Here is a 15,258-nt window from a genome sequence, read left to right as displayed (position 1 = left end):
ATAACCAGGAACCAGAACGATGACTGCATCGTTTTCATCTGCTCTGTTTATCCTTTGCGGAGAGATGTGGTTAATTTCTACCTGTGCGCTCAAACTTTCTGTTTTCCTTGAATGAAGAACAAATGGATCTCTTGTTCTGTGACCCCGAGGCCCTAGCGAGGTGATTGGTTGTCGGGTTAAGGAAACGCCTTAATGCGCACTTCAAAGGATGGTATTAAGCAGCAGTTTATCTTCCTCCGAACTCTGTGTGAGAGCAAGGGACGAATATACAAAACTATCTGTACTGATAGATCAGACTGAGCCACGCTTAATTTAGAAAAATATTTATTTGTTAAATTTATACACATATAAGATATTTGACATTTTACAGACTTCACAGAAGACAAACAACAAACCCGGCCAAAACATCCTTTGACACAAACACTAACGAGTGAGAATGTGAAGCTTGGTCCTCAGGGAACAATGCAAAATCAGAATCAAATCATTTAAATAAAGTGCCAAAAGTGACGAGGGGAAGGGAGAATTAGAATGAAAATGTAACAATACAGATTTCTGTCTCGAGGTGTCCAAAATGTTCAATGCAACAAGGAGTGATACAGATACTGACTTTAATGTTTCTATTGCTACTGGCAATTACTGCCGGCGCGCACGGTGCCTGCGCTTCGTTTTGTTAAGCGGTTTTCTGCTTCCCTCCCTACGTGCACAATAATATTTCGTCACAACTTGCACGCATTTGTCACACCTGACTGTGCAGCACCAGTGAAACTTGCAGTTGCAGCTGCTGACAACCTCAATGCGCTTCTCCACCACTCTGTGGCCGCATTCATAGCACAGCCTGCGGCAGCTCTTTTTCCCCCGCTGGCCCATGCTCTTGCCCCCCTTTAGACACTCCCGGCCCTCCGTGCCCTGGTAACCCAGGCTCAGGTTCTTGACGCAGTAATCCGGGGAATCTTCCATGTAAATGAGCTCTGTCCGAGCGATGCTACGGAAAGTGTGAGCGATGGCCCCTCTGTTGTCTGCACTGTTCCCAGCCCTTACAGGCCTCTTGTCCATCTCCAGCTTCTTTGCTTGTTCATGCTTCATTTTCAGGTAGGTTCCCACCTCCCTGAAGTCTGCCAGCTGCATCCAGCAGGTTTGGATGCTGCAGCTTCCGGATACTCCATGACACTTACAGGCTTTCCTCATAGTGGCTTTGATGGCCTGCAGAGAAAGTGATAGATTACACTTTTAAAATTTTGAACTTAATCAATTGCCACTGATAAAGTGACTCACAATAGTTCAATAGGTAGACAAAAAACAAACAAACAAACAAACAAACAAACAAACAAACAAACAAACAAACTGTAGCTTACCAGTCTGCCAGCCTCGTTGTTATGCAGGTTGACTGCTGCGCGCGAGTCGTGTCCATCTTCCAGTGCGTCCACAAATTGTTTGGAAATCTTTTCTCCAAATGCTACATTATCACTGCAGCCTCCCCAAATCCATCCTCGTCCACCTTTTAAATACAGAAAAATGCATTTATAATAGTGTTCTTCTGTTAAAAGTCCAATTGTATAGATTGAAAGTTCATTTTAACCACGAATAAAATAATTACCCGTCTGCCCAATTCTGGAGTCATCGCAGCCACAGTTGTCAAAGTCTCCCATACTACAGTTCTTGGTGAGTGTGTACATCACCCCAGCAGCGCTGATTGCATGGACGAAAGATGTCTCCCTTGTGGCTACAATAAGTGACAATACGAAAAAGCAAAGTGTTATTCATTGTCATGGAATCTTATACAAAAATGTGCACTGGTTGCACTCACACGTCGTGCGTAAAAGCGCGTAAACCGTGCGTAAAGACATGCAGGAGACATCTATTCGGGTCTAATCAGCTTAAGTTCAACAAATAATTTGAGTAAACATTGTTTTGAAATCATTGTGGATCACAAAGCCCCCGATTTAGACACACTGAGTGTAAAGTGGATACTTTCATCATTTTGCCTCGTCATTCAAAGCTGACGTGACGTGCCAAGAGATTTGAAATGATTAAGAAACTGTCTTACCACTTCGCAGGCCGTTGTGTGTGGATAGTTGGAGTGTGTTCTCTGGACAGTTCCACTTCTCCCATGCGAACTGGTGTTTACACTCCTGTATTCCACTTTGCGCGCCCATCTGCACGCTGCCGGCATATGTCAGAAAAGCCTGAGGAGAGGCAACGTGCAACGACATCAGTTACGTGTTGTATAAAAACAGGATGAAAAGTCCTGAAGAAAAAAAGTTGATCAACATAAAATTGACCCTGAAGTTATTTTACGCACAGCATATAATTAAGTCATATTTTACCTTTGGTCCAGTCATCAGGAAGTTATTCACCGTCCTACAGAGAAAACCAGAAGCAAAGCAGACACATTATTGCCATCCTCTATCAAATAAACCCATCACACTTTTCTGTGTCTTAATGAATTTCTACAACAGTTGACGTACCAAGCCAATGCAAACTGAACGTTGCAGCACACGAACAGAACTAAAGCTGGAAACAGTTTTAAAGGTCCCATAGCAGCTGTAATCCACACGGTCTGTTTGTATCTGTCCCAGATGTGAGTACCGCAAGAGCAGGAGTCAACTGAGGAAGCTGTGGGACTGATGATATTTATATGGTCGTGCCCCTTTGATTGACAGATTTGTCCTGCAGGTAACGTTTCGCTGTGAAAAAGCTTCAACTACGACATTGATTGCTGCGTTCGAGAGACAAATAGGAGCCGTCGCTGCGTAAGTGCACTTCAAAGAAGTTACGCAGACAGTCAAACAGCCCCTCATTCATTCACCTGTCGTTCCCAGGCCTAATCCTGAAACTCTTTCCCACGTATTAAAATAAATCACGCGGATTTAATCAGAATATCACGCCGATAACCAAATGAAAAAATGAAACACACGTTGTTGTTTTTTTTATAATATATGTTAAAGTAAAATTAAATTATGGATAAAATACTTGACAAAATGTAAAGGGACACACAAACACTGTGCATTGTAATCCCAGAGAATACTTGACACAGTGATATATAATATGTTAAAATAGAGGAGATTTTGATTAGAGGAATTATTGAATTCCCAATATTTTACCGCCTTGAGTTCATAAGACTTGAGTGTTAGGTAATAAATCTTACAATTCGGTCACACCGAACAAAAGTTTTTATGGACAAGGATTCTATATCACTGACAATCTCACATGTATTAAGGACATACAGGACTGAATTTTGCCGTAAGGCTCTATGTGTAGTTGGAATTTGGAAGATGGCACCGGTGTCCTGGTGTCTCAGTGGGAAAGACAGTGGTTACAAAGCTATAAAGTCTTTCAGAAGCTGATGGTATATAGTCATGTAAATACTGCCTCACACATCGGCGACATTGGCATCTTTGTGATAATAGGATAATAGATGTTTCCCTGGGAGGCAACTTGGTGTGAAAACAGTCTGGAATTTACAAGAGTTTAAACAAATAAGAAATTCTCAGTTTTAACTTGTAAGTTAATATTTCATCGGCGTTTATTTTTTGTATTAGGATGTTCCTGGTTGGTATTTTTCAGGCACAGGGATTGAATTCATGTTGATCACCATCAGTTTAATCTAGGATTATCCAGCACTTATTCTCATCACTTATAACTTTTCTGATTATCCTTGATTTAGCCCCCATGATCACTACCATCATCTGCCTTCTCTGCAGTTTCTGTTTCATACTCATACCGTGATTTGATGCGAGAGGTGTTATCAGCTCTGAACAACATTAGAGTTTTTAAATGATATCTCTCATACTTGTCAAATCCCCTTTGAGCCACTCAAAATTCGATAAAACAGCCATTCACTCAGCGCATTAGACAATAGCCGGACGACTGGGCGAGGTCCTGCAGTCAATAGTGGAGGGGTGTAGGTGAGGATAATCCTTACTAATTAGACATGGCTCACATTCATTCTGCGATATGACTGAAACCTAGAGCCCCTCGACACCTGATTGCTAAATAATACAGAGCGATTAAAATGCTTCATAATTTGTCCCTTAAGTGATTTTAATGGGTTAACAATAGTAAACAAAAGGACCAGAGCCTGCTGGGCGTGTTGAAGCATAAGTGCTACACTGAAACTCGTGGACATAGCCTATCACGTGGATTGTAAATAAACAGTCTTTAATTAATGTTTAACTTGGAAAATTTTGCTTTTGATTAAATACTTTTTTAACTTTATTTACTCAGGATGGACGATAAAGTTTGCGTGGTGTTAACTTGATGAATGTAGCCTATTGTACGCAAGGTTTGATTATGTGTATTCCGGCTCATCCTCACAATTCACCACAGAGGAAGCTGCTGGGTCAGGATCGTTACAGGTAGAATAACATGGAGTAAAAATGCACATTCATTAAAGACTTCTAACAGAGATTTCAGACACATTAGGCTGTCCAAGGCGCGCTGACGGCTGATTTATGGCAGTGTGAGGTGAGAGAAATGGAGCAATAAAGGATCAGGAGGTGGCAAGTTTGACGGTCCGGGGAAGGGTGGTAGGACTGGTGACGCCAACGAGCGACATCAGCCAGCCAAGAATCCTGGGTCATAAATAACTATTTTACTGCGGCTGCTGTGACTGATTTTTATCCAACTGTATTTTTAAAAAGGACAGAAAAAAAACCCAGACGCTTTGTTAATTCGGAAGAGTAATTTTGTTATTCATTGTTTTCATTGTGCATTGTGATATTTTCAATCAATTTCTTCTATAGGCTTATAAATAGCATACATTTTAATTTCTCCATACCATATTTTATTTAGTGGCATATATCACTTTGGTGTACGTTGTATTTTGTGGATACCTTTCCATAAGACCAAAGTTAAGACAGTATCTTTGCAACAACCCCCGCCCCTCAATCTCTTTCAGCCAATCACAGTCCACCACTCCCCTTTAGGCTCAACAGTTGCTACCACCTAGCAAGCTAGCTTCTTTTTGCTACAGAAACCTAATGGGTTAAGATATTGTAGGTGTGTCTCTCCCTGTGAATCCTGAACCACTGATGTTCCTGTTAATATTTACTGTTACTATTCATGCCTATGGTGTGTTTTCACTACTGTCAGTTAAATTGGTGTGAACTGTGCAGCATTATAAAACCTTAAAAAAATCGAAGACATTTTGAAAGCTTTAATCAAATGAAAGTTTACTTTAACAGATGCCATTTTTTATACTGAGTGGTTACAGGACAGGTACAGCAAGAAGCAATATGTTCAGTTTACTTACTTTTTAACAAAACACATCTAATGTCAAGCTAATTAAAAATGTAGCGCATTAAGAACTGAAGTATATATATTAAAAAGCTACTCTTTTTTACATGTGGTCTTCTTAGGATGCATACATGCGTAAGGCTGTATGACTAGTTGCTACTGAAATTACTTCTTACTCTTTTATTAAAAATAGTATTTGCTACTCTTTTTAAGGGAACCCTGTATCTAAAATATGTCAAACCTGGGCCCATGTTGGCGTATAAACTTCTTATAGATCCTACTGGCAGTATGCCTGCCCCTTAAATTATTGATTCAAGATCGATAGCTAAGTATTGAGACTGACTGGTAGCTTTGGGTAGTCAGTCACTTTAATACAAGGTGATATTTACATGTGCATGTGTCTAATGTTTGTAATTTGCTCTAGTACCATTAGCTAGCAGCCCAGATAAGTCATTGTGCATTAACACCAGTCTTTTAAGAGCTCCATTTGTTTGTGTAGTACTCTGAAATTGTTAAACGTATCCCCACAAAATAGACACAAAGGAAAGAGAAATATGCAGAGCAGGCAGGTTGAATGTCTTCATATTTATTTCATAAAGAAAAGTAAAAAGTTTTTTTTTAAGAAAACATCCCACATGATTAGACTCAAGATGCTCCCATGTCCCCACCCTCCCACCCACACTTCCTTCCCCTAGCCTGGATGCCTGCCTATCTGTCTGTGCTCCACCACCACTCTCACCATCACCACTCCCCAGTTTGGCAACATTTGGGACACGCTAGCTCTCAGCTAACTGCTAGATAGGCACCCAGGCTAATGTTTTTCCACCCCTGTGGTAAGAGAGCCCCCATGTGAGGATGCCATATACCCCTTACAGCACCCCTGGGAGCTTAAGAGCACCCTTTTTCTGAAGACAAAGCAAGGGATTGAAATACTGTATTGATCAAAAGAAAGTGCTTTTTTGCTGTGGCATCTCAGCTTCTTTTCTTCATGTGCTCTGAAGTCAAGGTGTGGCATCGCCTTTTCTCTCTTGCTCAATTGCTGAAAGAAAAGAAAAACATAGATTATTGGTCAGCGGGCTTGAATTTGCTTCAGTAAATACAGGAGAGGCACGCTGGTCTTGGGGATTCTGTGGATTGTGGATATCAATGATGTGCTGATGTTGCAGCAATTTGCTTTCTGCTGCTCTGCTTGCTGAGCATGTACTCCTCTGACAGCGCTGGAGGTGATGAGTAGCTACTGACAGGAAAATTGTTGGAGGGAATTGAGGCTTTAATTCTGCCCAGAAACACACAACGCATGCACTCGCACATACATGCACATGCTGTAGACACGAGGGACACTCACTCTCTTTGGTGGGCAGAGGGTTTTTTTCTTTTGTCTCTGTCTTCTTCAGCTTTGTCTTGTCAAAGCGAGCAATCTCAGTCATGTCAGGCTTGTCAGACATTTTGGCTGCAAAAGAAAAGAAGAAAAAAAATAGAGTTTGACCTTTCCTGTCAGCCATCAAAGGGATTAGACAATGTGGTTTATAACGATATACAAGATGTTTCTGAAAGATTTAGAGATGTATTCTGCGGGAGCAGCATTTGTCAAGTTGTAGAAAGGGCTCTTAATGCAAATAGTTTTTGCTGAAATTAAATACAATTTTTGTGTCTGTGTAACTGTCTGAGCAGCTCACCTCGTAGCCACTCCCTTTCTGTGCAGACACGTTCACATGCACGCCTGTGAGTGGTGGCCACCTCCCACTCATGCTCTGCCTTGGTTTTCTTCCCACCAAAATGCCTATGAAGCTAACATGTGCCTATTTTTACCCATCTGTCTGATCTTCTTTGTCTCTACCTTTTCCCTTTTCTCCCAGACTGAGCTCTTTGTTCTCTCCTCTGCATCCTCTCCCTCCTTCTTTTTCTCTGCATCCTCCCCTGCAGCCTTCTGGATCCAGCCACAAGCTCCACTGCAGTCATATTCCTGACCTAGCCTCAGGTCTGACTAATCTGTCTTGCAGAGTCGGGCCCAGTCACGCCTCTTTGAACCACTGCTCTGTCAAGAGCTGCTGTGGAAATGTGACAAGCCCACCAGCCTGTAGCTAGCCGTCTACACACCAAGCTGCTGTAAAATTATCTAATGTTGCTCGTCTGAATGCGAATGAGGCCTACAAGACTCAGTGCGACATAAGCAGAGGTGTGCCACGCACATGGACAGAATTTTAAGTATGCATTTCCTTATAACAAGGGACACTGGATCATGTCTGCGAAGCTCCAGATGTGTCTATTTCCATCCCTGCCGAGTCTTTACAATAACATTAGCTGCCATAATCTCAACCTAGCTTTGAAACATGTGCTCCATTGTTCCTTTAACACCATCACTGTCATCCTCAGCATCCTGTTTTCACATCATTTCACAGCTTTCAGCGGCAGCAGGCTCCCTCTTCCCCAGCCACACCCCAATCCTTTGTCAGACTCCCGTAAAATGAAACCAAAAAGAGGCACGCAAGCTTAGAGAAATGAGGAACACAAAAGAAGGAGAGGTGGTTCATTCTTACCGGTTTTCCACAAAGCAGTGGGTAAGAATCCACCAGAGGAGAGAGCAGGGAGGGATCGAGACACAGAGATGGAGCAGGGAGAGCGGTACGGAAGCTGAGTCAATCTGCCGGTGTGTGCACGCCTGCCTACATCCAGGGTGTGGGTATAAGAGGGAGGGGGAGAGAGCGAGGGATGTGGGAGAGGGAGAGAGAGTGACTGAGAGCTTGCTCAGCCTCCTTTCTCGGCATCAATATTAATGCTCTCGAGGGAAAAGACTGGAGGAAACCAACCGCTCATAGGAAGCAGCTGTACTGTTAAGCTTGTATGGGATTGATTTTGTGTGTAATATTGTATTATTCAGCTGTTGTGCTGAGTATGTCAGTCACACTGCATGATGGGGGAAAGAGGATTTTGTCCTCTGTTGTGTTTAATAATAATGGTCTAAAAAAATAGGGCAGAGACTTCCTCAACGATATTTAGGTGTCAACGTGTTGCTTATGAACATACCAGAAATTGCGCAGAGTCTTCTTAGACCTTCTTTAAATAGGGCAGTGTTTTAGTTTCAGTATTTTTTATGTCATGTTTATTTTTACAAGGACCAGTATAAGGGTTGGACTGGTGCTGCATACCACAGCATTAATAACCGAAGATGGTCTGCAGTGCCCATCCCTAGATGGGCCTCATACTCACAGAGAGCTCAAGAAGAAACATACAGCGGCACAAAAACCACACATTTACACACGCAGATTGCATAAATCACTTTAAATGACACTCAGTGATGTCTGCATTCTCCTGTACCTCTCTAAAAGTTGTCATCTGCTTCATTTGTGTTTGTCGTGAGTATTCATAGAATAAAAGCAGGGACGCTTATGAAACCACAGTCCTGATTTTGACACATTTGTTGAAATGACTAATGCGCTCATTTTTAGATATTTTTAAAGAAAACCAGCTGATTGTTCAGCCAGAAAAGCCACAATATGGACAGTTATGCAATAAAATCCTCAAGGAATATTAGTCTCAATCAAAGTGTGTCCACTTCAAATGCATTTTCACATGCTGGGATTGCTGTCTAAAATACCTGGCTTTATTTTTACCGCCAGAACTACCACAGAGAAAGAGCTTTTTGTTAACAGAGGATTTACTTTCTCATCTAGAAAGCAGCCACTCTGCCTCTTATGAAACACCAGACTTCCTATTTAAAACTGTATATTCACCCACCAGAACGTGAGATGGGCCAGTCCACGTGTGCATTGACTGAAAATGTGTTGAAGAAACATGGTCCAGGTTTAAAAATATCAGAATCCCTCTTTAGGTTAAAGGTCTGTAGAGAACCACATTTATACATATGTGTTTATTTTTATTTGAATTGATATAGTGCACTGATCAGTTCTCATAACACAGCATGTATGGCCTGATTATCTTTGCAATGTGTTCCTTTGAAATAGGTCTTTTGCATTAATATTTAGTGCTTAACGTGAAAAACAGAAACTTCTCAAAACATACAAAAAATGATACACAAACAGTAGATATTCAGTGACTGCATGGCTGGAAAATTAATTAGTGGTTGTCTTTAAATAAAGCAATTAGTAATGTTTTTAAACCCTTTCCTATGTTACAACCAGAGGGACAAAAAGAGATTTAAATGGGGAACCATCCAGTTTAGATATTCATTAACGCATCAACAAATTAATCAAACATTATTATTTTTTGATTCACGTGGTCTGTTCCACATTATTTGTAAATTAACTGCATATTTCACTCATCCTATTTCTACATTACTGCTATTATTTTGTTGTTACCATACCTGTGTGCAGGGTTTTATAAGTCTAGTAGTCACATCTTTATTTTGCAACTGATCCAGCTACTCTTGATAACATCAGGCTTTAATAAAGCCATGACACACACAGCTCATGTCCCCCTGCTGACATCATGAAACCTGCTGGTCTTCCCTCTTTAATCTCCTCAGAGGTTCAGCCAGGGAGAGAGTATTTCTCTGAGCGCTCGTCTCAGAATAGCAGAGTGATGATGAGTCAACATGACCTCAACCTTTGATATGACACAGTGAGCCAGGCGAGGTTCTGGTAAGCACTGTGTTAATGTGTGACATCACACGACTGCATGACTTCGAGCTTTTCTGGATTACAGTGTGGTCAGCATGAATACCCTGAATGCTATCAACAGAGGCAGCTGCACCACCTGCTGGTAGAAGTATGTCACTGCTTCTTCTACTGGAGCTTTAATCTGAATGTAAACAAAACCTATACTTCATGCTTTCTTGGTCATTTTCTCTGAATCTAGCTGTTTACTTGCAATATTTTAATAATCTATATTAAACTTTTTCCATTGGAGCCATTGGAGCTAATTATACTTCCACACTCTTCAAACTTCTTCCTGAATCGGCCTTTCAGATAGATGTTTCTATTGAGCTGTTTGCTTCTTTCTGATATCATGTGTGGGGGAGAAGGATCTTTGACCTTCTATAAATTTGCTCCAGCTCTCCCATTAACCTTTCTGTGTGAAATGTTTTCATATTTGAAGCTTGGAGAAGTGATGTACATCGACAAAGGTCAGACTTAAACAGCCAAATGGCCTGTCAGACAGCGCCTGCTGGGGGATTGTTATAGACCAGTAAACCTTTTCGGGGATTTTGTCAGTGTCTGTGCCGTTTGTCAACGTCTAGATGCCTGCTAAAATGGCACCACTGTGCAGCACAAGATGGAAAGCTGAAGTACTCAATCATTTAAGTTATTAAATACTATTTTAGTGAATTTTAAAGCATTAAAGGAGAATCTGTGAGTGCATTATAAAAACATGCTAACATATGATGTGCACACATGATGGCAGCACAGGACCAATTGAAATTTCTCCTCTCCAAGCTGCACTAAGATGAACAGTCCACAAGAACCCACCAGGGGGCACTAAACCCTCAGAAAACCAATATAACAGCTTGTAGCAGCTTGAGTCCTAATGTTTGGAATGTGATTTAAAAAAAACAACTATTCACACATTTTCTAACACAGCTCTTCCATTATTTTGTGTTAATAAGAGCTTGAGATTCATCCAGTCAGCTCACTGGGTTAGCATGTAGCTAGCAGACAACAGGAGATTCAGAGGGAGCAATTAAGTGTCAAGAAAAAGAGAATACAGAAATGGCTGCAGCAGATAAGTATTCAGTGTACATCTTTGTTTTTTTCAGAGTTCTGATTAGATTGATTTTTTTCCTGATTTGTATTTATTTCAGGAAACAGGTCAGAGAAGACGGAACTCAATCCTCAGTGTTAAGAGAGTAAATGTGCTGCAGCAGCCTATTTCGACTATACTTATCCTACAAAGCCAGTATAGAATACAAAGCAGGCCCTTGGATTTCATTTTTTTCTGTCTTTGTGTGATCTCTTCACACTTTTTCTGTTTAACCAAATGAGCAGCATGGCTCTGTGGATGGCAATGTTGGCTTATTGAATGCTATTACTTGCACGGCTGCAGGCTAGAAACATCTCCAGTTATCACAGTAAACTGTTTCCCTTCCCCCACATATTTTCTGACACTTTGCTGCACATTTTCACTCTTAGGTTCTGCTTTGTGTGTTAGTTATCTGCAGCTGTGGTATAATGAGCTTTAGAGAAGTAGTTGTTATGCTATCTGACTTATTTGATGCTTACAGGGACAGACACATACCAAGAAGCAACCTGTGAAAACCTGCAGCTCCTGAAGCGTTCACTTGAAGCTTACTGCAAAATCCCAGAAGACCCCATTAACATCCATAATAAATGCCTTTTTTATAGAGCTGAAATAAACAAGCATGGAACAGGCCATGAGTAACTAGACTGATAGATAAACACATTGTAGCTGTTAACCAGGAGGCGAATGGCCTGCTTAACTCCACCTATACACCTCCTGCTAGGTTGACTAAAAGTTAGGTTGAGTCAGCATTTTGAACATGTCAGCTGCAATCATTTGGCAGCACAGCTCTTTAGAAAGGATTAGGTGCCATCACTCACTAAGACCATGTCTATCTTCCATGCAGTCTTATGACCCCAGTAGCAAAAGAAACCTGTTGGAATTCATATTAATAAGACCAATTCAGAACAGAAACCAACATGTTTACAACCTGGAACACACACACACACACACACACACACACACACACACACACACACACACACACACACACACACACACACACCGCACACACACACACACACACACACACACACACACACACAAACAAAAAAAATTAAAAAAAAATGAAACAATTAAAAAAAATGTTAAGTTTAGTTTAGAAAACTTGACTTGTCCCCAAAAAAGGCAAACTGTGGTACAGCATAGCATATAAACTAGGGGTGGGAGAAATAATTGATATCAAGTATATCAGGATTTTTTGTCTGACATGTCAAAATCAAGATTCTTTTTCAAAAAATAAAATGTATATATTTTTCAAAATCAAATTTTTAATTTCGGTCTTTTTTCTGGATAGGAAAAAAGTTACCACTTTCCTCCAGCAGAGGGTGAAATGTTTCTCGCTGACTCACGTGATGTGCATTTTATGGTCAATTTGGCTCCGGATATAGTCTGTAGACATTATCATCATCATTTAGCTTTTCTCATATGGTCTGGTTGTTAAAAAGCAAACTAAAATCGCGAAAATTGTAGATATCAAAGAATCCCAATTTAAATTGAATCAGCACCCCAAAAATCATAATCGAATCGAATCATGAGAGTAGCATACCATCCCAGCCCTATTATATACATTAAAGCCTGATAATGCACAGCATCTGTATTCAGTGTTTCAATAAAACCTCATCGATAGACATGACAAAATTTCACAGTAAACCATATCAGCTTTTGGCAGTGTACTTTGGTCTGATGCATGTCAATACTTGGTGTACTGGACAAATGTTTGTACCCACAGTCCATAATGTTAGTAATTTCTTTTCCGACGCACCTTATTTTATCATAGTAATACCAAGGGTCGTACATTTTGGGCAGAATTAGGGGCACATCTTTGCCTGTTGTCAAGACTTCAGCTTAAGACATAAGTTCTATTGTGGTAACCATCTCTTTGTGCTTCATGCACTAATGCCTCTCCTCACACCTGTGATATCACTAAGACAATGTCCATGCTTTAGATGCTCTGTGCTGCTTGTTTGAAAGCAAATCAAACTTTCATTTGTCTAATATTAGCAGGTTGGAACTTAGAGTTTATTAGGATTGGCTATTCTCACCTATACTGTGAACAAAACAAATGATAAACATAAAACACCACTCGTTTTGTCCATAGGCCGTAAAAAAAATGGACGTCCGCTTGCTCGGCTTCAAGTGAGGTTGCCACAAAAACTGCTCCCCCTGGTGACTGGCTGCAGTAAAGGTAAAAAAAAACTGTCTGTCCAGTCATTCCAGATGGGCTGTGGTCAAACTTAAAAAAATTAACACACTTGGAAGAAATGTTTCTCATGTCCAATTGTTGTAATTTGAAGATATCATTTGGTTGCCTTGTATTCAAGTCCTCTTTTTTCTGAAAAGTTTTGTTTTCAGTAGTTATAAGAGGTTAAAAATGAGGTCTCACCATGTCTTAATTAATTTAACTTTTCTACGATCTGACTTTCCTTTAGTGTTCTTTTTAGTTTAATCCATGTCGGCCAGCTGCAGCTCTGAACTCAAGAGCTTTGCAAAACTAAATCCTTTCATTCTTCGTCTTATTACTGGTAAAAAAAAGAACAGACGCATGGACAAATCTATTCACACTTACATTCAAGTTCTTTTCCATTATCAAAGTTTGCGGAAGTTGAGTGTGAGAGTGTTGGCAGTGAATGTGCTCAACAAATTAAACTCTGCCAGGGACTTCTACTAGCCGTAAGCCAACAGTGAAGGATCTCTAGTATTCAGAGGCCGTCAAAATGATAATTCCATCCGCTTAATGTTGTTAAAGGTCTTAGTTATCGCTTAAAACATCTAGATTGCTCTGTGTTCCAAGGGGAATAAGGTGTTCAACAAAATGGGGCTAATGTGCACACACATTAGATTGGAGTGTGTTTAAGAGTTTAGTGGGATAGAAAAGATGGGTTAGGACAGTTCAGGATCAGGTAGAGCAGATAAAGCCACATCCTCAGCTCATGATCGCCACAACTAATGATGCTGCCTGCGATTGGTGCCCTTTCCTTCATCACAGCCAATGAGCTGCGAGTATCTCAGTGTGGAGGATTATCTCACCTAGCCAGCTGGGGGACAGTGACAGAGATGAAAAGAGAAGAAGGGGGGAAGAGCGCAGAGGAAGGAGAGGAGATGGAGACAGAGATCAGGGATGAAGAAAGCAGAGAGGGGAAGAGATGGATAGAGGGATAAGAGCGCTGCCACAAACAGCAAAAACACATTTGTAATGCACCTTTACAGGTATCAGGAAGCAGAAGCATTCGTAGAGTTTGATGTCCACAGGAGTCAGAGTGTGTTGCTGGCTTAGCTTGTGTGTGAGTGACATAATTCTTCCTGAAATATCTTTACTTTCAGGGTAAGCTTAAGCATTGTTTACACAGCTTAACACATCAAAGTAAATATCCTCCATGCATCTTCTTCTCTCTTTCAACTTCACTCCCTCATCTCCTCCCTGTGTGTTTCCTCCACTTCCTCTGAGGGATAAAAACATTAAGCACTCACACAACTGAAAGCTTGGAGTAGATTAAGTAAATCATCAAACTTTAAACCCACACATCAGTGAATTATGTGAACAAATGAGTGACAACACAAACAAACTTATGCCTTTGCTTAAACTCAAAGCAGGGATGGTTTAAAAAGAATGATATGTTGCCTTAAGGAATACAAAATTGATTTTCTAACAATATTTTTTTTCACAGTAATTAAAGTAAAATGTAGGTGCTAAATGATGATACAATAGAACTGTATTCACACATGCACAAATCTATCCAAACCCCCATCTCAGGATGAGCTACATATGTGAAAAGAATATTCAGGAGCAGCCACCATGAGCAAGCCACAGGGTGGTGATCACAATTGAAATATGTGAAATATGCGAAATCCAGGGCCTACACCACATAAAGCTAGCCCAAGAGCAGTTGACCAGGGTTTAAATGGAGCCTGCAGCCCCTTTCTTGCATGTCACTCCCCACTTTCACCCTGTTTTCTGTTCTATCCACTGTCATGTTCTTTTTGAGTAAAGGTAGAAAAAAAGCTGAAACGTAACTGAAAAATTTGCAAAACCTGAAGAGCAATATGCAACCAAGGCTGAAAGAGAATGGTGAGAAAAGAAGACTCACCTATAGCGTTGATACAAAAACTGTCAGTAAAGCAGCAGGCTCTTGTGCTACCTCTGCCATACATGTTACACTGTGGTTAAAAAAGCACTCTTATGATGTCCTGCCCTGAAGACTCCTCTAGGGAGGCAAATACTAGGGGGCAATTATATGATTTGATAGTCACCTATAACTATTCAAAGATTCATCAAAATGTGACTTTCCCTTCTGCTGGGTGCCTTGCTCTCTGCATAGATTGTATGGG

The 15,258-nt window shown here is 40.7% G+C and overlaps 1 protein-coding gene across 2 annotated transcripts; it reads right to left on the bottom strand.

The window, feature by feature from the left end:
* Window positions 1–633: 633 nt before the first annotated feature.
* On the bottom strand, window positions 634–7,440 carry LOC141793335 (protein Wnt-8a-like). Of its 2 annotated transcripts, none has more exons than XM_074673956.1 (6): window positions 7,418–7,440; window positions 2,325–2,358; window positions 2,045–2,183; window positions 1,595–1,720; window positions 1,353–1,495; window positions 634–1,200 (listed from the first exon to the last, which is right to left on the bottom strand). In XM_074673956.1, exons 2-6 carry the CDS (start codon window positions 2,337–2,339, stop codon window positions 634–636), a joined length of 990 nt encoding a protein of 329 aa, XP_074530057.1. In that variant the 5' UTR covers window positions 2,340–2,358; window positions 7,418–7,440. The 2 variants fall into 2 exon arrangements, with proteins under 2 accessions (XP_074530057.1, XP_074530056.1); XM_074673955.1 differs by lacking the exon at window positions 7,418–7,440 and adding an exon at window positions 2,466–2,557.
* Window positions 7,441–15,258: the final 7,818 nt, after the last annotated feature.

The sequence above is a fragment of the Halichoeres trimaculatus genome, unplaced genomic scaffold, assembly GCF_033239565.1.
Source record: "Halichoeres trimaculatus isolate MK-OKI-2021-1 unplaced genomic scaffold, fHalTri1.1 fHalTri1_scaffold_7, whole genome shotgun sequence".
Lineage (NCBI taxonomy): Eukaryota > Metazoa > Chordata > Actinopteri > Labriformes > Labridae > Halichoeres > Halichoeres trimaculatus.
This window is presented reverse-complemented; position numbering and strand designations above follow the sequence as displayed.